Source organism: Chamaea fasciata, unplaced genomic scaffold (genome assembly GCF_029207755.1).
Source record: "Chamaea fasciata isolate MVZ Bird 193981 ecotype frontalis unplaced genomic scaffold, bChaFas1.0.hap1 SCAF_15, whole genome shotgun sequence".
Classification (NCBI taxonomy): Eukaryota; Metazoa; Chordata; class Aves; order Passeriformes; family Sylviidae; genus Chamaea; species Chamaea fasciata.
This window is the reverse complement of record NW_027094100.1, coordinates 5,384,675-5,408,435: the sequence shown is the minus strand read 5'-3', so window position 1 is coordinate 5,408,435 and position 23,761 is coordinate 5,384,675. Positions and strand designations below refer to the sequence as shown.

The window sequence follows — 23,761 nt, the reverse complement described above, 5'->3', positions numbered from 1 at the left end:
AGGGGCTTTGAGGGGCCCTGAGGGGCTCTGAGGGGCTCTGAGGGCCGGCAGCGCTCCGAGCGGGATGATCGGGCCCGTCAGAGATCCCCGGTGCGTTTGACAGGGCTCCAGAGGCTCTGACGAGACGCTACTGCTCTGGAAGGGCTCCAGGGGGTCTGAGGGGGCTCCGGGTCTCTTGACAGGGCTGCAAGCCCCAGCCTGTTCTCCACACAAAGAAGAAAATCCATCTCCTCCTTTTCCTGACTGTAACGTCTTGAATTGCTGATGAAATATAGGGACTGCAGAGTGACTTAAATATGAACAAGCAATACAGTCCAAGTGGTGCACAAATCAGTCCTGCACTTTTAAGGCACATTTCCAAGTTATTTGTCACTTAGTGTAAAGTTTCACTGCACACTGCTGGGATCCTCCACAGCCTCTTCTGCTCCTCTCCTACTTGCAGCATTTCAACATCACACTGTCCATGTGCCACCTATTAGCAGGAATTAGATTAAATTATTCCAACAATCTGACTTTGCCCTTTCATAATCTATGTCCTTACGAGTCAAAGACAATTTTACCAAACAGAAGAGGTCCATGAATAGTTTCCCCAGTACCTGATGCCCTGAATCACACTTGTCCCGCTTCCCCCCAGGTACTTCTGCATCCCCAAATCCTGTTGGCAGGTCAGAGGACATGGTTCCAGTCCCACTCCTCCCCTCATTACCTTTGCTGTGGACCACTGGGGCCTGGGATCCCCAGGCAAGGCCAGGAATCCCCAGCACCAAGCACAGACACAATCCAAGGGCTGTACCTCAGTTGTGTTGTGTTTTTGCCAGAGGGATGTAAAGCAGGACCAGGAATGTGGACAGAGCTGAACTGTACCTTGCAGACCTCCCCCACCAAACTGACCCGTGTATCACAGGGCTGGGAACACAACAAAATGACAGGACAGGGCCATTCCCTCAGCCCCAGGTGTGCATCATCAGGTGAGTCAGAAATCTTGAAGACCAGCTAGTCAGCAAAATCTCTTTGCTCTTCACACACTGCCACGGTGTTACTCAGAGCTGTGCTGAGTAATAGATTCATAGACTAATAATTTAGCACCAGAAAATGTATAACCCAAGGGGCTGGTGAGAGAACAGAGAGTCATGTGTAGGCATGCAAAGCTGAGGAATGAGAAAAGGTTTACCATAAAATATTGGAACCAGCTTCCCACAGAACATGCTGCAGGAGGAAAACAAAGGGGTCCGGGATCTGAGAGGAAAGCTGAGTGGGTTTGAGACATGGAGAGATCCTGGGTGGAAGAAAACGTGGGGTGAAAACACAGATGCTGGCAGAGAGGTCTTAGCCCTGGGAGGGGACAAGGGTGGATATGCTCCATGAAACACACAGAGAAAAGATATTTCCTGTGACTGGAAGGAAAATACGTCCTGGCAGGTGCTGGGATTGTGTGGATCCAACAAATGTGTGTTTTGGAGAGGGCCAAGTCGAAGAGAAGGGACAGCGCATGTATCAAGGCAATAACCGGTGCCAGAGAAAGGGGGAAGCGGATTTGGGGGCTATGCTGAAGGCTGCAGTGTTTATCTCCGTGGCAGAATTTCATCGATCCCGGCAGCGCTTTGCCTGACACAGTGATCTCTGCACAGGTAAGACAGACCCACACGGGCTGAGACAGCGCTCACCTGGCAGGTGCCACGGGGACCCCGAGAGACGAGATGGGTGTCCGGCCGAGGCGTACCCCGGAGATCGGGCACCGAAGGTCCCGGTGGGGGCGTCCAGCAGCTCCGCTGGGGGCTGGTCCCCCGCAGGAATCGCCCCCGCTCTCCGCCGCCCTCCCGGGGCGCTCCCGCCGCAGCAGCCGCGTCCCCGGCCCCGCCCCGAGCACCGCCCGGTACCCGTGCCCGGTACCCGGTACCCCGTACCCCGTGCCCGGTAGCCGGTACCCCGTGCTCGGTACCCGGTACCCCGGCCCGGCGGGCGAGAACGGGACCGGAGTCCCCATCGCCCCCCATAGCTCTGCAGGGCTGGAGGGGCCGTCCGAGCTCTGGCGGTGCGGAAGCTGCTCGGTGTCGGTCTCAAGGACAGTCGAAACTAGCCAGGGGGCAAGATTTTAATTATTATTTGCCGCCCACCCCCAGCTGCACAAGAATAAACTTCTCAGAGCATCAAGCCGGTCAGATAAATCATTGCCTGCTCTCCCTCTGCTGAAACGGTCCGGCTTTGGAAGCTCTGACATCCAGTGGCAGCCGAAGTTAAAGTCATATGTGGTTCCTGCTTTCAGCGGAACCTCACAGAGCTCCAGCTTTAGAAACGTAGAGTGGTTTCCAGAGGATTCCTGTCACTTTGGGTTTTTTAATAGAACTGCAGAGAAAATGGTGTGAACTTCCAGAGAAAATGGTAAGGAAGACCAAATTCACCACTCTTAGGAAAGAAAAGCAGGAATTTTATATCTAGTAGTATCTCTTTTCTGTTGTTAGAGAAACCAAAATGTAAGCCTTGAAATAGTTTCAGTCTGGATGCTCTCATTCACTTGGTAGTGATATGATTCGGAGATGTTTATTTCCTGTAAATACTCCCCTTAGTCTGGAGAGTGGGATTTCCAAAGTGGTATTTCCAAAGATTAAACTGCTCTGAGGAAGACTTTTAATTGGGAATTCATAAATCTCCTAAGAAGAATAATCTTTGAGTCTTTGTATGGAAACCATAAGCCTCTCTTTGCTGGAAACTTGAAATCAGGTGATAAGAGGTTGCAGAGTAATAGCTCAGCAAACGGAGAGCCAAATGTGTGAAACAGGATAACTGGAGTAATCTGGACTGCTTGACCCAAGGTTTCTCAAACCATTGCACAGCCTAGGAGTGAAGAATCTGGACTGTGTTGTTGTTCAGCCATCTGACATTCTTTCATCAGGAACTTCCAGGGAAAATGCATATCAGGATTGCTCTGTCTGCAAACAAACAAGTCCTGTGGCTGCCCCTCGGTTCTCAGCGCTGGAAAGGCATCAAAAGAGGAAATCATCAAGGATCTGGGATGTTGTTTTATAATTTTATTTGTTTTTGTCAGTGGCTCCCATCAGGAAACTGGCTCACACAGCTGCCATGAAGTGTCCTGGACATACAGAGAGCTCACAACTTGCCTTTTTTTTTTTTTTTTTCTGGAAAATGCCTTAGCCAGAGAGGCCAGGATTTGGAAAGTGCCAGTTTTCCAAAATCTTACTGTGAAGGTATCCTCCCCTGTCGTCTTTGGAATTCCCTAAAGGACCCTACAAAGATGCAGTGCTAGTAATGCCATCTGATTCACCTGAATGCAAAAGTAATCTCTCATGGACTAGGCTTAAGGAATGGAGGGGTAGGAGGGTCTGTATTTGTCCCACTTCACATTTCATTGATGCCTTCTATAAACCTGGGGCTTTGCATTTTGTTCTGGCTCAGTCAGAAAAGCAGTAGTTTTGGGAAATGTGAAATAGTTTGGGATAATGTGGTAGAGCAAGTAAGACCAGCCAATCAATGGTAAAACCATAAATTGGGCATATTAATTGTGTATGCACTATCTGTGAATTCCATCTGTCAAGGTGGGAGAAGATGGAATTCACTGAGGCCTCACATAAACCCAGCCCCATTCCAAGCTACCCTAGGAAGCTGCAAGGCTCCATGGCCTCTGTGTACAATGCAAACAGTTTTGCTTGGCTGCTTCTGTGTGCATCAGAACTGTCCAGGATGCACAGAATTGCCTTGACAGCCTTGTCTCTTTTTTTGCAATAGTCTAGAAATGCATATTTTACTGAGTATTTTTACTACCAAATTAAGCAAAACAGTGAAACAGATAATGTGATGAGTAATATTTAAAAAGTTGGTGTTTAGTCTTGTCTATTCTGCATGGCTGTGTGGCCCTTTCACTTCTCCTACAACAATGTTCAGGTGTGTTCCATGGCTCCTGGGTGCTATTCTCACTGCAGCCACCATCCTCCCTTTCACCTGAATACAGCTTCAAATAAGATCTAAGAAAGAAAAAACTCAGTACATTTTGCCATGTAGCTCTGGGGAGTCACAAACCTGGCTCTGGTCCCAACACTCAGCAAATTCAAGGGCTGTTAAAACTCTTGCAGAGTAAATCAAAACCTACTCCTGACTCCAGTTTCTCTGTTGAGGCTGGCTGAGTGGAACGTGCTGCATTGAGGCTTCAGCTTTCCCAGGGTGGGAATAACTAACATGAGCACACTCAGGACCTTGTTTGTAAGAGCTCAGTTTGGGAGGCCTGGGTTCTTCCCCACTCAGTGCTCTAGCACAACTGAGTACCAGGCCTTTAAGGCCTGTAAGCACAGCTAGAGCCAGATGGGTTGGGGCAACACGACTGAGCACTTAAAACTGCTCCAAAAAGTGCCCTTGCCCTCCCTCTGTGGACACAGCTGACAACTTCCTTCATTTCAAGCCTCCAACCATCTGAAATGCTAATTACAGCACTTAAAAATTGATTTGAGTCTTCCTTTGGAGATATGTTAACAAAATCATCAAAGCACTAACTGTATTTTTCTTCTAACTTTTCCTTTCCCTCAGGGCACAGATATCTCTCTGTCAGGTTACAAAAAAGCGGTTCTCTGGATTGCAGAAATCAGCTCCCAGTTCCAGTTTTACCCATAAATGTACACCTCAGCCACCAGCATATTTAAGAGGCTGTTGGCATCAGTAAATGTAAAGATCTCAATCGGCTTTTCCCTGGCTAGATTACTGACTGGGAATGTAAAGAGCATGTAATCGGTTTATACACAAAGCAGGGATGATGTTTGGCAGCAGACTTAGGGACCAGTCAGGGATGTTGGTGGGGAAGGCCATTAAGCAACTACAGCAGGCGTTGTAAAACAGGCTGACAGGAAGCTCCTCTGAGCAAAACCAGTGGTAGCAGGGAAGGTGCACCATTGACGCCACATTGGGCAGGCTCACGGCATCATTCTTGCTGTGGGCTGGGTCCACAGCAGCTGCCCTGGAGCGAGCAGGGACCACTCTTCATTTAGGATGGGAGGTACCTAGGAATGGGATCTCCTGGATGAGCACTCTGCTTAATATAAACTTGTTAAGCCTCGTCAGATCCCTTCACAGTACAGAGAAGCACACACAGTACTGTATAGGACGTTGGTCTCTTTATTTTTTTTTTTAATTTTTAAAAATTTTTTTACAGGTAATACCATCAGTGCAGACGCTAGCGGTGCAGAGCAGATGTAAACACTCTCCAGCCGAGATCTTGAGAATGGAAAGAATTATACTGGATAAGGTTCAGTGGGATCTTTACACAGAAACACCAATGGATTTCTTAAACATTGTAAGCACTATGTTTTGCAATGTTTTTTCTTTAAAGAAACAACTGCTTATCAAATAAGACTAAAAAACACGGATGCATACACACACACACACCCCCACACATCCTTCCCAAGATGCTTGGCAAACTACCTATTCCTACCTATCTTCAAGCCTTTTAAAGAATATTACAGTAATCATATTTTTTAAATTTTTAAAAAATTTTCTACTATTTAAAACCTTCTATTTTGGTCAAAAAAATTTACTCTCATCTTTAAAGGACAACTGAATAGACATTAAAAAGATTCTCATAATGCACAACTATATGCCTTCTTTATTTTTTTTTAAATACAAGCTGCAAAAATATTTCTAACTATTTCCCTTCTATTAATACTGTACATAGAAAGCTGTCAGAGTTTTGCTACATTTCACACGCAGGTGTTTTCTTAAACCATTCTACTTTTCATCCCACTATTTATTCACTTATGCAATGTGACTACCCTGATCTGGCACTTAGTTCACATTGCAGTTACTAAACATTTAATAGAAACTATTAAACTTTGTCTTCAAGAAACGATCATGTGCTAGTAAGGCAAAAATTCATGTGATACAAACACATCCTGGATCCCTATTTTAAGGTTATGTGCAAATATTAAGCCATTTTAGGCTGCTGATTGTGAAAACTGCCTTTTGTAGGTTCTTGTTTCCTTGGTGAATTTAGAGTGCAGTATTATTGGTTTTACTGGATTTGGAGCTACTGTCCTGAATTGAATCTCCTGCACAGCAGTCTGGATAATGTAGAAACCTCAGAAATTCCTAGGAAACATAGACCTCATACATTCATTATCAGCTCAAAAAAACCAGTTCAATGATTGGCAAGGATGAACACAAAACACAAAAAAAAAAAGGTGGGGGAAGCCTTCAAGTTTCCTGATATGAGATGAAATTCATCTATACTTCTGGGTGATGACATGAAAACATATAAACTTCACTAACCTCTGCTTTTCTCTTCATATATATATGTTTTTTATATATATATGTACACTTTATCTTCTCTGCAGTTCATGCCATGGTGATGTCCAGCTGGCCCCATCTCCCACCCAGACTGCCTCAGAGGAATCCTTCCCTCCACGTTGCACTCTTGACCAAGCAGCTGCAGCACTGAATGGCCTGCCACCAACTCGTGCAGTTTAAGGGCTCCACGTTGGTTTTGGTGATCATCACCTTGGAGCTGGAGAGGCAGACTCCTGGTTGGTTTGCTGTTATTACTGATCTGCTGAAGAAAACACAGGTAGGAAGCAAAATGGCCTTTGGTCACTGATCCTGAAGGCAGGACATGATAAATGAACAAAGCCATGTGTATTTACAGCCAATATTGCACTTCAGCAGCTCCTGAGACTTGTGTCCTTGTTCTGCCTTTGCTGCAGGCCTTGCTGGTGCTAACAAAAGGGAACAAAAGTGCAGTTCAGGGGTGGGACATCCCTTTGGCAGGGAAGGGAGGGTTCCAAATTCTTGGCCACAGATAGCCCCCTGCATCCTGAGCCAGGAGAGATTCTCTCATGATAGAAGAGTCTGAGAGCACCTAGAAATCTGCCCCGTTTCCTCAGCTTCCCTCTGAACCCTGAGAAAACTTTTAAGTACAGTCACATTGCTCTAAAAATATAATCAGTTTGACTTTTACTGATTCAAGACAAGCTTTATTTTTTTTTTTTAAGTTTTTCCCCAGTTTCATAAAACACATGCCTTTTATGAGAGCACACTTAGAAGGCTAAAGACCCAGGCTGTCAGCTTGCCATCAATCCATTTTAAGGTCTTGAATTTGTCTGAAATAACCTGGCCTCCTGCTGTCCCTGCTGCCTGTTTCCTGCAAAGAGAAAGCACTTGCCCACATTCTTGTGTAGTAGGAGTAGTAGTAGCTACAGGAGTAGTTATCAGGAGCTACTGGGTAGATGTTCCATCAGAATCAACAGCATATTGCTGCTATGGATCTACTGAGGCATGGAGCCTGTCCCTGCCCTCCCCCTAATTACAAAGTGACAGGAGCAGTGGCCAGACAAGAGATTCATTTATCCAGAACTAACAATAAATCTGCATCTTTCTTTACAGGTGAACAGCACTGAATTCATCCACTGCAAAGAGCTTGTGGATCAAGAGTTAATGTGCTTGCAGCCACCCAATGCTGTTTATATTTTCTACCCCATCAGTCAAGCCGTGCAGGGCCATCCCAAGGCAGGGCTACCCTGCCATCACCCTTCTGAATGGAAGAGTTCCCATCGAGGGTGCTTGAGGGTTGCTGTAAGTCAGCCTGTTTCAGCACCTTACACACCTACTACAGCCCAAATTCCTGATCAAACTACTGAGAATGAAGAATGCTGTGATAGATTCAGATACCTGCACAGTGAGGATGGGAAAGTGAGTGCTGGGAGGATGATCACAGGAGGCTCGTGTCCTCAACTGAGCTGCCCCTGTCCTCCCTTACAGCCACCTGAAAAGGACTAGTGGAGAATTCTTGCCTTGGAAGCAGCACCTGCAGAACCAGCAGGTCCCAGCAAACAGAACAGACAAAACAACAAGGCAAAAGTGTCACTGTGCTTCTCAGAGGATAAAGACATTTGGTACTATCAGTCTATTTTTTATGTCTTTCCTAAGCAGTATGTGCTACCCCTCAGTTTTAAGATGTGAAGACAGAAAGCTGGGAAGAAGGACTCGGTCACACTCCTTCAACCCAGGGATCCAGTTGGCAGGCAGCTACAAACTTCATGGAGAACCAAATGCCTCAGAGTTTACTTTTAAAATAGCCATGATGAAGTTTGACAGATCGAGCCTTTCATCCAGCTCATACCATTGTTCTCTAATTACAGCTGATCTGGCTCGGCCCATGGGAGCCTGAACAGGAGCTGCTGTCGAGGAATGGGCAGCCCCACTGCTGTCTCTGTAGGAGTTCTCAGATGGAACCACGGTTTTGATTCAGCAGTGAGAAGCCTGAATCAAACCTCAAGTTTTCCTTAAGGCCTTACCTTGTAATCCATGGGTCTGGGATCTGTGCTTTGTCCTGGTTAAACCATTACAGATTCTATCACAGTTTCTGTGCAATGTGGGAAATCACTTCTCGTCTACAATCACATGGCCTTGGGCTCTCACCAACCAGCATGTGCTGGTCAGAGTTTTTTAAATTTATTGTGTCTTACCAGCCTAGACAATATAAAATGCCTTTAATAATTTTCCTCCACCACTACAACCACATTGTTTCTTACAAATTGCTTAATCTTCATAGCAAAGTAGTTTCACAAAGGTCAGATTAAACCACTCTTGCACTTTTAAAAACCAGCTTCACACATCCTTTTAAAATTAGTGGAGGTTTTGTTTTAAACAATAGGCATTTTTAGGCAATTGTTACCTTAGCTTGAGGGTATAATCCAGCCAGTATGGGATGGATAACAGCACCATATCTGCCATCCTGTCACAGAACAGAAGGAAGTTTCATATGGACTGGCACAGGCTAAACACTGAGCAGGTGTCTCACATAATGACATATGGGATAAATAACTTGGAGACAGAGATGGGACAGGAGCAAGGAGACCCTCATGCTGAGTAACAGCAGAGCTCATCAGTGCAAGAAGAAAGTTTCTGGCCTTCTTCCCTTCCTCATCATCTTATCTTGTAGGAAAGGAATTCCTGAATGCCAGCCATGCAGGACTGATGTGCTGAGCAGCTGTTCACACTTTCTCAAGCGTTAAATTTGCCAGAGTGAGCTCTGGGAACACAGTGAGCTCCGTGTGTGCAGGGAGAAAGCCATGCTGCCCTTCAAACCACAAAGGAAGTGCCCAAGTGTTCCAGTAACATCCAGCAATGGAGACTTAGTGCAATTAGCCTGTGTGAACAGACATGACTTGAACCAGGAGTGAAAGCCACGGAATTCCCATGAGCCAGGTCAAAGCCACCTCAAGCTGTGGAGGCTCTGCCCAGGCCTGGGATGCTGCAGGACTCAGGGGGCTGGTTTAGACCACAAGAGGTTTGTGAGGTCCCCACATACTCAGGGGTCAGGCAGCAGCATGCTTGGGAAATGGTATTTATTTATGCTACCAAAGGGAAGGTTTTCATTTAATGGTAAGGCTCTTCCCTCCTCCTGAGCAGTACCTTCCTTTTCTTTCACAAGCTGTGAGTTGACCGCCTGGCTTTTGGAAGGAGGTGAGATGTCTTCTATAGTTTCCACTAAATAAAACATAAGCTTGGTCTGCCTGTTGTGTGTGACTCTGGAATAGCCCAGCTGAAAGATGATGCCCACACTGATCCCTGCAGAAAACTGGGCTGTGTGATGAGCTCTCTTCCCTCCCATCCCTCCCTTTACCCTATCTCAAGCATCGTCACCAGCTGCATTTACCCGTGGAAATGCCAGCAGCAAAGTTCTACACGCAGCAATTAACATGCTGTAACTTAACACCACAACAGTCGTCACCTCGTGTTTTCCTCCCCACAGCCCTGAGCCTGTGTATACAGTTCTTGCCTATAGCTGGATGACATGTTAAAACCCATGAACCAACCTGCTTTTCAAAATCTCTGCAGATCTCTATGATCAACATTCAAATATACATTATACATTCAAGTATACATTAACAAGGGTTAATTCTAAAAGATAAAGGCAGTGCTGGAAGGCCCTTCAGGGCTCCGTGTTCCCAGTCAGGGTGCAAGATTCCACACTGGGATGGAACAGTTCACCTGGAGCCTGCCTGCACTCCCAGGACACACCGCTGCCTCTCTCTGGCAGCACAGCTGCCTCCCACACACCTATTCCAACACTGTAGTTACCATGAAGGAACAAATGCTTCTGTCTTGGCTTCAACAGGCTAAAAACGTCGCTTACCTTTGCATTCCTGCCATCGCTCAGAATGGAGCTTCCTACCCCAAAGAATGAGCTGCCAGGTACAGGAAGGAGCTCCTCTTGCACAGGACCATTCTTGTTACAGAAGGAGCTTTTTGGATAGTGAGAATAGCACCAATTCTCTTTTTTTTTTTTTTTTTTTTTCTCACAGAACAGGGTCAGAAGCTTTAATACCTTTCCCCTCTCTGCCTGGACAAGTAATGAGTGACAAGAAGAACACTCCCCACACACAGCAGTGACGGGAACAATTATTTTGCCCAGTGAGTTTCAGAGAGGATGACATCTCACCTGTGTGCCTGCCTGTTTGGACTGTGTGTACAACACGAGTTTATTCCAACTGCAGCTCAACTCACCACTGCAGATCCCATTTGCTACACACCAGTTACTGATGAAAATGTGCTGGATTCAGTGAGTGCTGGCACAGGTCTGGTGTGGTTATGGCTAGCTCTGTGAGGATTATTGTTTTGGGGAATATTCACCCCCAGGAAAACTACAGAGAATGCTTATAGAGTATTTCCAAAGAGCTCTGACCTGATAAGGTCCTATCCCTTGGGGGATCTCAGCCCAGGTGAGGCATACCTCTCAAACCCAGACTCCTCTTGTAGTTGCCTCAATTCAGGCCAGATTTCCAGATGCCTGAAGCGACCACCACCTTGTAAACAAAGCTGCAATTACACCTGAAATCCCCTATGGTAAACACCCACAGAACTATTTTTCTGGGGCTGTTTTAAACCACCTACAGAAAGAGCAAAACATTTCAGATCCACAAGGACCCCCATTCACAACCTCCATCTACAGGAACCATGTCACAGCTCATGCAGTTGCCCAGGAACCATTATAGGTGAGGAGGGAGCTGGCCCATTTCAAGACAGCACTCACTGGGGTGTTTCTGACAATAAACCTGACTCAGTGCCACTAATTGTGGAGGGAGTGTGATGACCTAGGAGAGGAGTTCATTTGCACAGTTCCACAAATAAAGACACTCCTGTAGTCAGAGAATTGACCAAGAGACAAGAAAACTGCAAAGGAAAGAGTAATGCAATAGTTATACTTCATTTGTGGGGTTGCATCTATACAGCTGTTGGTTTTTTTTCTCCTGCTGATTGACTTTAGTGTGTGAAATTGAATTTGAGCAGTACTTACAGTTCAATTCTTTAGGAAGGCAGAAAATGCACTGAGATGGAGAGATGCATTAACTTCTGGCAGGTCTCTGAGCCCCCTCCCATTCCTCCTCAGCAAGACGTGCAACTGGAATCCCCCCGGTGACCTAACTATGGTCATGACAAACAGAACTTAATCAAATCTTCTGAGCAATTTGGAATAAGAACAAAAAGCTTCTATTCCCAATTCACCTATCCTGCTGGGAATCTAACTCGACAAAAGCTCCAAGCCAGATAAAAGCTTCGCCAAAGGAATTAGAGTGGCTGGCCTCAAAAGAGAACACAAGCAAGTTTAAAACAGTCATTGAAGCAGCAGCAAAGGCTGGACCATAGCTCAGCCTGATGGTCACACACAGCTCCAGCCTTCCCACATTCCGTGCAGGGCACCACAGACACGAAGACAGACAGAGCCCTGCTAAGCAGACTTCCAGCTCTGAATCCATGGCCCCCAAGACACAGCTGTGTCAGACCCTGGTGCTTCCCCTCACAGGTGCTGCCTCATCCCTGTCCATGGTGGCAGCAGGGACAGGCAGGGATGAAGAACATGGGGTGAACATGTTTGTCATGGGGTTTCATCCCTAATGCCCGCAAGTGGCAGGAGTCTCCACAGCTTCTTTAGTCCTTTTCAGACCACAAACCTTTTATAGCTGCAATCTATTTCCCAGTTCTAATTTAGGCTAAGGGCATCCAGAGGGCTTAGAGGCTGCCACTGATCATACACCCTAGGGGCAGGCACTCAGTGCCTGGGGCAGTCAGTGCCTCTACACCAGCCTGTCTTTTGAGGGGTTACAGAGACACAATGTCCTCTGTGGGAGCCTCGGAGGGCTCCTGTCACATCACACACCCACACTCCCTGTTCTCAGCCTTTGTCCCACTGTGGTCACACCACCCACCATGAGGCAGGGGCACAGGGTGAGACTTCCTTCAAACATCCTGCCAAAGACTGGCTTTTGGCCACTCCTACCCTCCCAGCCTCAGGGCAGTGGGGAAAGCAGCAATCGGGAAAAAGGGAGGGAGACTGGGGTCAGCAGCTGCCAAGACACAGGGGTGCACAGGGGACATCACACTTTAATCACAGGGCAACGAGGTTAATGAGGGGAAATTGGGATCACAGAGGGTTGTGAATTTGGACAGAGGACATTGTTCTGGTTATACCTGGTGTACAAACCATGGTTTTAACAGATGTTTGTTAAACAAGTCAGTTCTGTTTTTATTAAACCCAGCTTTGGTACAGGTCATTCCTGAGATTCATTTACAATGTTGTTTAAAACAAAGATGAACTGGGGCCTCTCCCTGTTCCTGTGAAGTTACTGGGGCACAGACATCACACTTTGTTATTCCCCTTACCTTTTTCAAAAAGTATTTGTGTAAGGGGAAATCAGTCTGTTACAAACACAGAACTTACAGCAGGAACACTGAGTCTCCAGCTTTAAACCATTTCCCCTCCATTAATAAATAACATTTAGTTGTGCTTTAAAATGGTTCCCTTCTCACCCATCACATCACAGCAGGATGAGCAGAGTCCAGACTGGCCAGGCAGGGTTACCTGGCCCCAAAGCAGCAGATGGGAGGTGGGCAGGGAGCTCTGGGGAAGGGGTTACGGTGTGAGGCACCATGTGCAGCCCTCAGAAAACTAAGAAGAGGAAGGTTGAGACATTTTGGTTATAAAACCTGTAAGTATACAGAAGCAAGCTGCACAGAAGAGTTATTGTTATGAAAGGTGAGAATCCAGCTGACAGATTAGGGATGTCAAAGTAGGGATGTCAGGTTAGGGACATCAGGTTCCCCAGTTACACTCCAAAACCAGACTGAGGAGAGGACCTGCAGGACCCTGTTACGCAGCAGCTCGAGCAGCAAAGCTGAAAGCTCCTCACACTACCCCCCAGCTTTGTCCCTCATCTCTCTGGAGTCAGTCAGTGTTAACTCCCTTGGGGTAAGAGCCCCAAAATAAGCATTCTGGATTTAGTGCCAGCCGTGCAGCAGCGTGAATTAGCAGTTTACCTTTGGCCAGGTATCTTGGATTTCAACTTTACCAAGAAACCTGATTAAGCAAACTTTTCCCCATCAAAAGACACGGTGAATTTTAGTCCTTGCTACATATTCTCTTCTGTGCAATATATTGCAAGCTTAAAGGTGTGAGCACCCATTAATTTCTTCTGCATGAGATGTTTTGGCCTTAATAAATCTTCTAATTAACATATCTTCCTGTTGTTATGGAGTAGGCACTGGGAAGACTAAAAAAGCTATAGAAAGAACAAAAGAGAATCAGTGTTTAAGTTTCAGTTATTTACATTAAATAAAGACAGCATGAAAGGTCAAAGCACCAATCTATTGTACAGACATTTGAGTTTAACCCATTGCAACTTGGAGAAGCTCTCACAGCTGCCATCATCTTGTTTGGAACCGATAATTAAGGGATTGATTTAGAATTTGAATGAGAAAAGACCGCTGATGAGAAATCCCAGGTGATGGAGACCCACAGGAGCAGCCAACCAGCACACACAGAAGGAGCAGTGGCGTTGCACAGTCCTTGCCTCATCCCATCCCTCACAGCTGCACAGTTCTCCCCGTGGGACAGCTAAGGACAGGGCTGGGTTGCTCAGGCTGTCTCCTGAGGGAAAGTACCACCATGTCCCAGTGCTTGGCTACCGGGCATTCGGCTCTGGAACTGCACCTGCCTCACTGCTGAGCTGCTTCTCTAACAAACCTGTGCACTTCTCCTCCTCAGAGCATCTCTAGGAGCTCTGCACAAACATTAATGAATGCTCTAAACACTGCTCCTCGGGAAAGACACTTGCCAATACACATTATCTGAATCACCAGGTGGCCCATCTTTAAAAGGATCAGCTACTCCACCACCTTTGGTTTCCTGAATTCTGATGCACCTGAATGCATGTGCTCCACCCCGGTCTCCTAGATTTGGCTTTAAAATGTATTGGGATAGAAAAGTATGTAAACATTTCATACAAACTACTTGGTATCAACTGGTAATTCCCTACTAAAGCTTCTGCCTAAAAGGTTTCCAGCTGCATATTCCTAAAAAGCTCTGAGAGGCAGTCAGGATCACCAGCTTGGTTTTATTCTTCAAGCTGGGGCTGCAGAAAAACCTCCCACCAGAAGCACTGCCACAGCAAACACTGTGCATCAGCCAAACTCCACATTGGCTGTGTCTGAAGTGCAGCACTGATGTCCAATACCAAATAAACCCCAGAAGGACCCAAAGCTGAGAGAACATATATCAGCTGGCGGTAGCAATGGTCCAGAGAACAGACGCTGAGAACCAACATCTAGGTAAAGCTTCAGCAGCTCCCTGAAAGCAGAGCACCAAACTAAAGCTGTGCTCTTCTGTTGGCCTTGACCTAAGTGTATAATGTCCTTCTCCAGACAAGGAACACAGTTTTGGATGCACCACCAGGGAACCTCTCCACCTCTGCTCCCTTTTCACCCTACCTTTAAATCACCTCTTGGGGCACCATAAAATCAGCAAAGTTGCAGTTCATCCCCCTGCTCAGTCACCAGATCTCACTAAGGAGATGTACCAACAAACCTCAGAGCTCCTTCTGCCCAAACACAGATAGCTTTTGGATTACTGTCTAAGAATTTCTCCCCAGATTACACAGGAAATACATTTCTGCATACTCTATGATTAGGTAGTTGTTAATTAATTAGCTAATTATATTCTTGAATGTTCCCAATAGTCAGCCTGTGACTGGTAAGCTTGCAATCACGACACACTATTATTGTGACAGATTAATACAGAAAATAACTAGATTGCACAGAAAATGCACCACTAAATAAATGACACCACAAAAACTCAAAATACATGTGAGATTTAATAAAAGAAAAAAACGTACAAAGTGAGTGGAAAGAAAAGAAAGAAAAAAACCAAACAAACCATGAACCCCAAAACACTGGGAATGACAAAGCGAAGGGATGCAGCATGTCCCAGAGGGCTGTGTCCCCCACACAGGTCCCCAAGGTGCCTCCATGGCTCCAAACCACCTCCATCTGCACCCCTGAGACAGTCACCCCACAAAACACAGTTTAATTTAGAAAGCAGACAACATACAGGACAGTAAATGTTTAAATGATAAAAAAATGGACAGTTTTTTCCCATTAATACCAATCTTTTACAGATAAATATATAAAACAGCTGAAAGATGTGTAACTGGATGGTTTCAATCATTGCTGAAGGGTATTTCTTTCACTTTTTCTAGCCTACAAGATTTTAAGTCTTTAGACCAGGTGAGAGTAGCATCACAACGTATTTGTAATTTGTTAAATAAAAATAATATACAGAACTATCCTACCACAATACTTAAATCTTGTCTCAGCCAAAAGAAAAAAAAGTACTCAGGAAAAAAAATATGACTGAGTCCCCGTGGGGAGATTATGATGTTGAACAAGCAACTACAAGGACAAGGGATGTCTGTCACAACATAAAGTCAAAGTAATATAATAATCATCATCAAGAAAATATTGTTACATACATTCTGAATGTCTTCTTCAGAAAATGCTGTAAATTTCTCCACAATGCCCATGGATTGGAAGATTTTTACTCTTTGTTATAATAATAGTTCTTAACTACCTGTTATTCTAGGAAAAAATAATTGATCTCTGATGAGCCAGGGCAGAGAGAAATCATTTGCATAGATCTTGCTGGCTGCAGCATGAGATCAGGAGAGCTGTTGACTGGGAACACACTGGTGAGGCAGCTGGGTGCACACCAGTACCACCAGTTACTGTGTTATCCCAGCACTGGCCTTGGGAAGCAAAACAATGAACCAAAGAGCATTGCTTGCTCAGGCAATTAGTGCACCACAGTTTCTCCCTTTAGCAAAAGATTAATAAAAAATAATTTGCTACATGACTGGTCTGTAGTCAGAGGCGAGGTGGAATTGTCTTCTTGCATATAACAGAAGGTTGGGTTCCTTGTACGTGTTTGAGAAAACCACACTAACCCTCCTAACATTTGATAGTTACTCTTTAAAATACATCTAACCTGGAGGCACAGCCTTAAAAATTAAATGTCCAGCTTTCAGCAGACTCCCAACAAGTGCAGAATTTTTATTCTTTCAAAAAAGGTCTGTTCTAAAAGGTACCAGTGAGATATTTGTGAGGTTCTTTTCTACAAGCATCAAGCAGCACTGTCAGTAAATCCACAGAAAAGGCCAATGTCCATTGGAAAACAGTTTAACACCTGAGCACGTATTTGGAAAAGGGAAAAAAAAGCTGCTTTAATGGAATATGAGCATTAAAGAACCTCAGAATCCAGCAAAATGCTGCTCTGCAACAGCCCTGGGACAGCTCACACCCAGGTCCTGCATCTCCTTCTGCATGGCACATCAGGAATTTGCTGACAGCTTAAAGACAAGTCTGTAACAAAAAACGCATCAGAAAAATCCTGTAACATTAATAACTAAATAAAAATGCACACACTCACAACTAACACTTAGCCAGCCAGTGTTTTTATAAACTCTAAAGACACTATGTGAGGGTTAATATAAAATATTTCCTTTCAGTTAGCCTAGGATCTGATGGATGGATGGAATTGGGTCCAACTATTTTTCCATGACAACACAGCTAGTAACTGTTCACTTATTGCCCTGCCTATTCACAAAATGGTTTGAGTGGAAAAAATTAGTATTGATCCTAATTATTCCTCTAAGCTTAGTTGCCCAGGAAAACAAGGCTGTGATTTCTAGGCATGAGGAGTTGTCAAAAGAAGCACCTTCTAAGAGGAACAGGGCCTGTCAACATAAATACAGTGCACAGCTCAAGAGCAGGGGATTCTCCTTCTTAGGCACATATTAGGTTTAAGGTTAAAGAGTAAAAGTAAAGATGTTGGCTTAAATAGTTTCCACAACAGTAAATACATTGGTAAGCGACAACTGAAATGTTACACAAACCTGTAGTTCCACTTTATACAACAAACTCTTATGAAAAACCTCTCTACAAACGTTCTACTTGAGCAGTAAAGAAAATTCAAAACATTGTCCCATTAATTTTATTAACCACTCTCTCTCTCCTTATATATATATATAAAATAAATGATGTAGATAGTGTGTAGAGTAATTCAGGAATTAATACAGAATTACTGGAATGAGGGTTACTCTGACTAAGATTCCTGCAGAAAGCCTAAATGTTGTGTTTTTCTACCCATTCTAAAAACTTGAGAATTTCGTTAGAAAAACAAACATTTCAGCATTCTCCAGACCACTCCTCTCACTGTGCATGTACAGGGGAGGTCAATGAGCCTCCAGCAGTCACCTTGGCCAATTAAAAAAAACACAAATGTAGAAAGCAATTATTTAGCTGGTGGGTAAGACGAGTTCAGTTACGGTCACTTCATACACAGCTGCTCCATCACTGGGTTTAGAACAAAACATCTTACTTGAGGGATTAGTTGGCTTTGTTTAACAAAATGTACATGTAAGGTTACTTCCTGCAAACCTCCTGATAATTCTGAAAAGAAAACAGCAGGATGGAACACTGCAACCACCGGAGATGCTCATTTTCACTTTGGTCCACTCACACAATGTTATGAGAAGGGTCACTCAGGGTGGGAAACTCAAGCAACTTAACACATGAAAGCACCAAGTCCACTCTTGGCCTGAAAGTCTGTGTGTGATTAACTGAAAGAAACAAAACATAAAAAAAAGCATGAATTAAAGTTATGAAAATCAAACAAAAGCAAAGTGTAGCAAAGTATGTTAAAACAAAAAAAGGAGTAGGAGGACAAACACTGCTGGGGAAGCTGAAGGCTTCAGGTGAGAGCTGCATGGCACAACCTGCTCAGCACCACAAACACTTCTCTTTCCCCCAGTTCCTGCAGTTCTTCCATCACAATTTTATACTTATTAAAGCTATTAGGAACATTGCCTTGAACCAGGAGATGATAAAAGAGTTCAACTAGCTCTCCTAAATATTTTACTTGAGCATAAATCCCAAAACCCCGTATTTTAAGCTAGCTAGATTTGAAAAGAAAAAAAAAAAAGAACAACAACAACAAAAACAAACAAAAAACAAACAAACAAAAAAAAAAACAAAACAAAAAAAACCCAATCCAAAACCATCCTGGTGATGGTGCACCTCCTCTAGCTGTGCCCCAGAGCCAGAGCCCCCTGGCCCAGCACCATGCGGGGTCCCCCAGTGTGCAGAGCACAGGCTGTGGGTGCCCCCGGGACCTTTGCACACACCAAGCTGCCTCCCAGTCCTGCCCCTGACCGTGGCTCGTTTCTGTCACTACCCAGAAGAGGAATGGTCCAGACTCACATCTGGAGATGGGCTAAACCCAGCAAAGTGCAGGAAAACCTTTTCTGTTGCAGCCAGAAGGAGCAGAAGGGAAGCTGCAGCATTTCTTGGCCCATGTTCACAGTCCATCCCTGCTGCTGGCATCACTTGCACAAGTTACCACTGTTCTCACCTTCCCCAAAGCAGTCCTGGGTCCAAGAAAGCTCAAGGATTCATCTCCTAATTCAGATTAAACCCTATTTTCAGGAAAGCATTTTACAAACCATTTAGACTCTGTGTGTGAGGTGGGCCATGCCCAGAGCATGTCGAGCAGTCTGCAGAGAAGAGCGCTTTGGGTCTTAGCACCAACACATTTACATTCCAACAAAATACTCAAATCATCTAGCCCGTTATCTTCCACAGGAAGAAACAAATTGCTAGGATGTCAGTACACAGAATGAGCTCCTCTGGTGCTGCAGTTCACAGCAGGGAAATGACAGACCACAAGATCTCATCAGCAGTGAGAAGCTGAATGCTGTATACTGTCAAGCACAAACTGGGGTGTTGCTGCTCTTCACGGTCTTTTTTTTTTTTCTGGCCATCATTAAGAGGCTCAGAAAGCCTTGCCACCAGCCTGCTCCGGGTTTGATAGCATGCAGTTCTGACTCTTGAGCTCCTTCATGCAAGGGGAAGTAAAAAAAAATGCTGCAATAGCAGAATTACCAGTTTGCATGACAGTGCTCCTTATTTTGCTCCCTAGCCAGTGTTCCTTAGAGACTGGCTTGAATTGGAAGCCGGATAACCCCTACAACACATTTTCTTTCTAAACCTGTTCGTCCCATTCTTGGTCTATCATTACACAATCAGGTGGCTGGAACAGCAGTATTTACATACCCTTGCTCCTGCTGGCTTCAGCAAAGTCAATTAACGTGCAGCAAGCTAAGATAAGAACTCTGTCTTTAGGGGAAAAGAATTTTCTTGTAATCAGAACTGTGCCTTGGAGCCCCATTTCACATCCTGAGTTGACTGTCACAGAGGCAAGAGCGAACCCATGGGAGCATCAGCCCTTAGAGAATGGCCCCAAATTGCAAATCCCTCCCACCTGCAGCCAACCAGGCTTCTCTGGGCAGTGCTCAGGCACAGGAGGGGCTCATTTCTCCTCTGCTTGAAGCAAAGAATCAGAAGGATGGGAATTAGGATTCCAAAATCCCTTTTTCTGTATGATGTTTAAACAGCTGACCAAACATTAAAGCATCTGAGCAGACTCCCATCTTTCCAGTGGCAGAGGAGGAAGACTCCAGTTCAGACACTTACTTTTTCTTGTCTTTGTCCTTCTTCAGTGGCTGCTGTGAGGTAGCCTGCAAGGATTGGGACTGCAAGGTTTCCACTGCAACTTTCCGCCTGTTGAACATGTTCATCTCTTCCTCCAGCTCTCTCCTTTTCTCCTCCACCTTCCTTTTCTCTTCCTGGTGTATCCTTTTTAAGTGCTCAAACTTCTCATGCAGCTGGTAGAAGACAGACCCTCTGAGCATTGCATTCAGCTCATTTTGGCCATGTTAACCCTGCCCCAGGAGCCCTGCCACACCTCCACACAAATCCCCACCACAGGGACCCATCTGCTGGCAGAATACAGCACCCAGTGCCCACCAAATGCAGGGGAGACACAATGAATTCAGCTCTGCCTGACACCACACAGCAAACCAGAGGCAGCATGAGCCCTGGGGAGGAGCACAGGGGATCTTGGCTCAGCCTGCAGCCCTGCACGTGGGCTGGGGACAGCGCAGGATCTTTTGTTCCTCACTAGTTCTGAGGATGGTCCATTTAATTCCTCCCCAGTCACAGCTGCTTCCTGAGGCCTCACACTGGGGACTCCACTGGACTCACTTTGACTGGGGACCCCAGCCCAGCTGCCCCCTTTGCTCTGCTGTCCAGTGAGCCACAAGAGGGAAGTCTCTCTGACAAGGATGCTCACCTATAATTCCTGCCACTGGCTTTCACTCCCCAGACAGCAGCCATATTTCCACATGGCACAGGACAGGGAAGACTTGTTTCTGAGGCACCTAAACCAGTGATGTGTTTTTGCTTTGGCTGGTGAAGTTTGCTGGAATGTGCTTTCCAGGAATCATGCATTGCTCAGACCCAGATTCCCTGCTGGCTGTAGTTTGGGTTCCTCACAATTTTTGGCACACCCACCTCTCTCTCCTTCTCCTTCAGCTCTGCCTCTGTCTCCTTGACTTTGTTAACAAACATTTGTCTCATTTCTTCCTCTTTCCTCTGGAGCTCACCCAAGAACTCTTTCCTTTTGGTCTCGTATGTTTCTTGGAGGCTGGGGAAGAAAGCAAATGAAATCCAGACTCCCTGGACACTGATGAGTTAGTGATGGGGAAAAGCATGCCTGTCTGTGTTGTTTAGAAAAACAGGCAGGGAAGGGAACATCCAAATCAGCTGCAAAGTTCAAACCCAGCGCTGGTATTTTCCAGCCCGGCACTGTAGATTTCACCTACAAACCTCCCATTTTTTGGGGCTGTCAGTACCAAACTCTCCCTCTAAACTGATGCTAGGTGTGAAGGCCACTCACCTGAACGGCTGGTTGTCTGGATCTGTGTCCTTGAAGCCCATCTCCTCCAGTTTGCACCTCCTGTAGAGCTCGTAGTGGCGGGTGTGCGTCTGCTCGCGCAGATCCTCCATGTTGACCCGGATCAGCATCTCCCGCAGCTTCACAAAGTCACAGTGACTCTCATTCTCCACTGGCAGGAGGGAAGGGACAAGTCAGCACACTGCAGGTGTCAGGGAGGAACACAAGGGCACACAGGAGTGACTCCAGATACTGGCATCCTGAGGAGCCTGTTGCCCTGCTCAGGGCACAACACAACTCCTTGGATGCAGGGATTCCTGTTGGTAGGAATGGCAATTCAGAGGGAAGACTTGCCTGTCCAGCCAACTCACAAAAGGCTGCAGAGGACATCACAGGGCACCTTCATGCAGAGGTGCTGCTGGAGGGCAGAGCTGGGGAGGTGTCAGGGTTTTCCTGGGCACACACAGGAGGTTTGGGGTGGGCTTGTGGCCCCTCACCTTGCACCACTCCCCATGGGTACTGCCGAGCTCGCACCAGCTTGTTCCCGACTTTCACCTCCTCCGTGCTGCCCACCACAGCAAAGGGCAGATGAGCCTGAAACAGAGCCAAGGGCAGGGACTCAGTGGATGGGGTAACCCCTCAGAGATCAGCCTGACCCTCAGCTCCCCCTCACCCAGGCACAGGAGCCATTTCCATCAGTCCCTTCTTTGAACCTACCAATTCCTGACACTCGGAGCAGCCTCTACGACAAACTGGGATTTTACTACAGAGAGTGGTGTCAGGCCACAGCACAGCTTACAGCAATGCTGTCTGGGCTGCACCAGCTGGAGAATGTTGTAGGAACACCATGGTCATTACTGTACCCCTCTGTCAGGCTGCACCAGCAGGAGCAGGGCACTCCCTGCCTTGCCAAAAGCACAGGCAGGGACATCCACAAACAGGCCTTGGCACAGCAGAGAGTGTGTGGGCACTGTGAGGGACATGTGCAGGATACAACATGTACTCGCTGCTCTCCAAGTCTGCAAAGCACCAGGCACAGGGAGGAAACAGGACACCCTCCTTGGGATTGCAAGGAAGGAGCCACGGAGTGGGTGCTTCAGCAGGGTGAGGCTGACAAAATCCTTCATCTTTAAAAAGAAATGGAGCCAGAAGTGTGGAACTCGTAGAGGAGTGGCCAAATATATTTTCACTGGAGGAAGGAAGGGGAAAAATAAAAAGCCAAGCAAGCATGACTCCTGCTTTTCTCCTCAGTACACACAGCTTGCAATTATTTAAATAAGAGCGAATCCTCCAAATTTTTCATGGTTTCAGCAAAAAAGAACTATTACAGTGAAAACACATATCTAGTCCACCCAGAAACCAACTGGTGACTGAATTTAAAAAAATGTTGGGGGAAAGGGTGAAAGAAAAGACAAAGCATCTAATCAGAAACAGCTATGCAGGAAAATGTTCATTTTGATGAAAAAACTACTTTTGAGTTATAAAATTAACTTGGAAACATTTCAGTTGTTTCTACTGCCATAGCCGCACTCTGATTTGGGAGACAGGAAGCTTGAAAGTGTTTTTGCATATGCTTCAGTCAGGTCTGAATTTGATCTCTGAATTTCAAAAAAGACAAAAAGATTAAAAATTTTTCTTCTTTACTTTAAATTGGGTTTTCTCTGGTCAGGCTCCTTAAGTCACAAGACTAATGTAAGTCCTAATGGTCACATTTTATTCAGTTTCTTCCTCCTCAAACGCAAAGTAGCCTAAGAACAGAAAAAATTAGTTTTGGGGAAAGTACCTTCCAAAAATTCAATAAAACAAATTCTAGAGCTAAGTTTCTCCAGAGAGCCCCCAGATTAAACATGAGCCACATTTTAATTGATTCTGTATGCAACGGCCTTTGGCATCTATGAGACCCACTGCTCAACTTTCCAACAGATTCAGTGTCTGGACATTCCCAATGAAACTTGCCCTTCAAATGAGTTTTTGTGCAGCAACTTAATTTGTCATCGCTTCTGGCAGCGATGGAACTGGCAGCGTTACCCACATTCATCACAGAGTTGATCTCAGCCACTGCCTCGTCGTCCGTGGGGAACTGATAGATCTGCACTCCATTGCTGACCAGCTCGCTCATGATCTTGATCTTGAACTTGTGCAGCTCACTCTTGGAGATGGTGTCTGCTTTGGCAATAATTGGGATGATGTTCACCTGGAGCAGAAGCAAGGACAAACACCCAGGTGAGCGGCAGCAGGGTGAGCAGCTGTGTTGAGCCTGGGGGTGACCCAGATCCTGCCCCACTGGCTGTTTTACATCTCCTAAAATCACCTTGGAGCTCTGTTTACACTGGAGCTGCAGCCCAGCTCAGCTGAACACTAGAGGGAAGAGTTTTTCCAGGACTCACTTGGCTACAAGACTTCAGATAAACCACACACCCTGCACTGAGTACACAAGGAGCAAATCAAAGCCCTGCTCTCGCCTGTGTAGTTGTTACACACGTGGAGGGAGGCAGCCACAGTGTAGCTGTCACATCCGAGCTGTCACCCATCCACGCTGGCTGGGCTGACAGGATGTTTTACAAGATAAGCATAAGGATGAAACGCACACTGATCTGATGTGATGCCTTCCCATGCTCAAGTAGAAAGAGCAGGGACTCCTCAGAT

The 23,761-nt window shown here is 45.8% G+C and overlaps 2 protein-coding genes across 3 annotated transcripts in view; one reads left to right on the top strand and one right to left on the bottom strand.

Annotated features, from left to right (window-relative positions):
• Positions 1-1,697: 1,697 nt before the first annotated feature.
• CCNI2 (cyclin I family member 2) lies at positions 1,698-7,767 on the top strand. The gene is given in 5 exon segments (XM_066197445.1): positions 1,698-2,084; positions 4,534-4,716; positions 5,153-5,309; positions 6,330-6,559; positions 7,375-7,767. Coding segments are annotated over 5 exon segments (1,350 nt in total).
• Positions 7,768-12,492: 4,725 nt separating this feature from the next.
• SEPTIN8 (septin 8) overlaps positions 12,493-23,761 on the bottom strand; it is a 35,785-nt gene continuing 24,516 nt past the window's right edge. Inside the window, exons 5-10 of one of the 2 annotated variants that reach the window (XM_066197415.1) lie at positions 23,148-23,309; positions 21,613-21,709; positions 21,119-21,287; positions 20,734-20,866; positions 19,855-20,045; positions 12,493-13,550 (exon numbers count right to left, since the gene is read on the bottom strand). In XM_066197415.1, the coding sequence (XP_066053512.1) occupies positions 13,496-13,550; positions 19,855-20,045; positions 20,734-20,866; positions 21,119-21,287; positions 21,613-21,709; positions 23,148-23,309 (807 nt within the window). In that variant the 3' untranslated portion in view covers positions 12,493-13,495. Of the gene's footprint in view, positions 13,551-15,121; positions 17,943-19,854; positions 20,046-20,733; positions 20,867-21,118; positions 21,288-21,612; positions 21,710-23,147; positions 23,310-23,761 lie in introns of those variants that run through there. The other variant, XM_066197416.1, reaches the window with a different exon arrangement.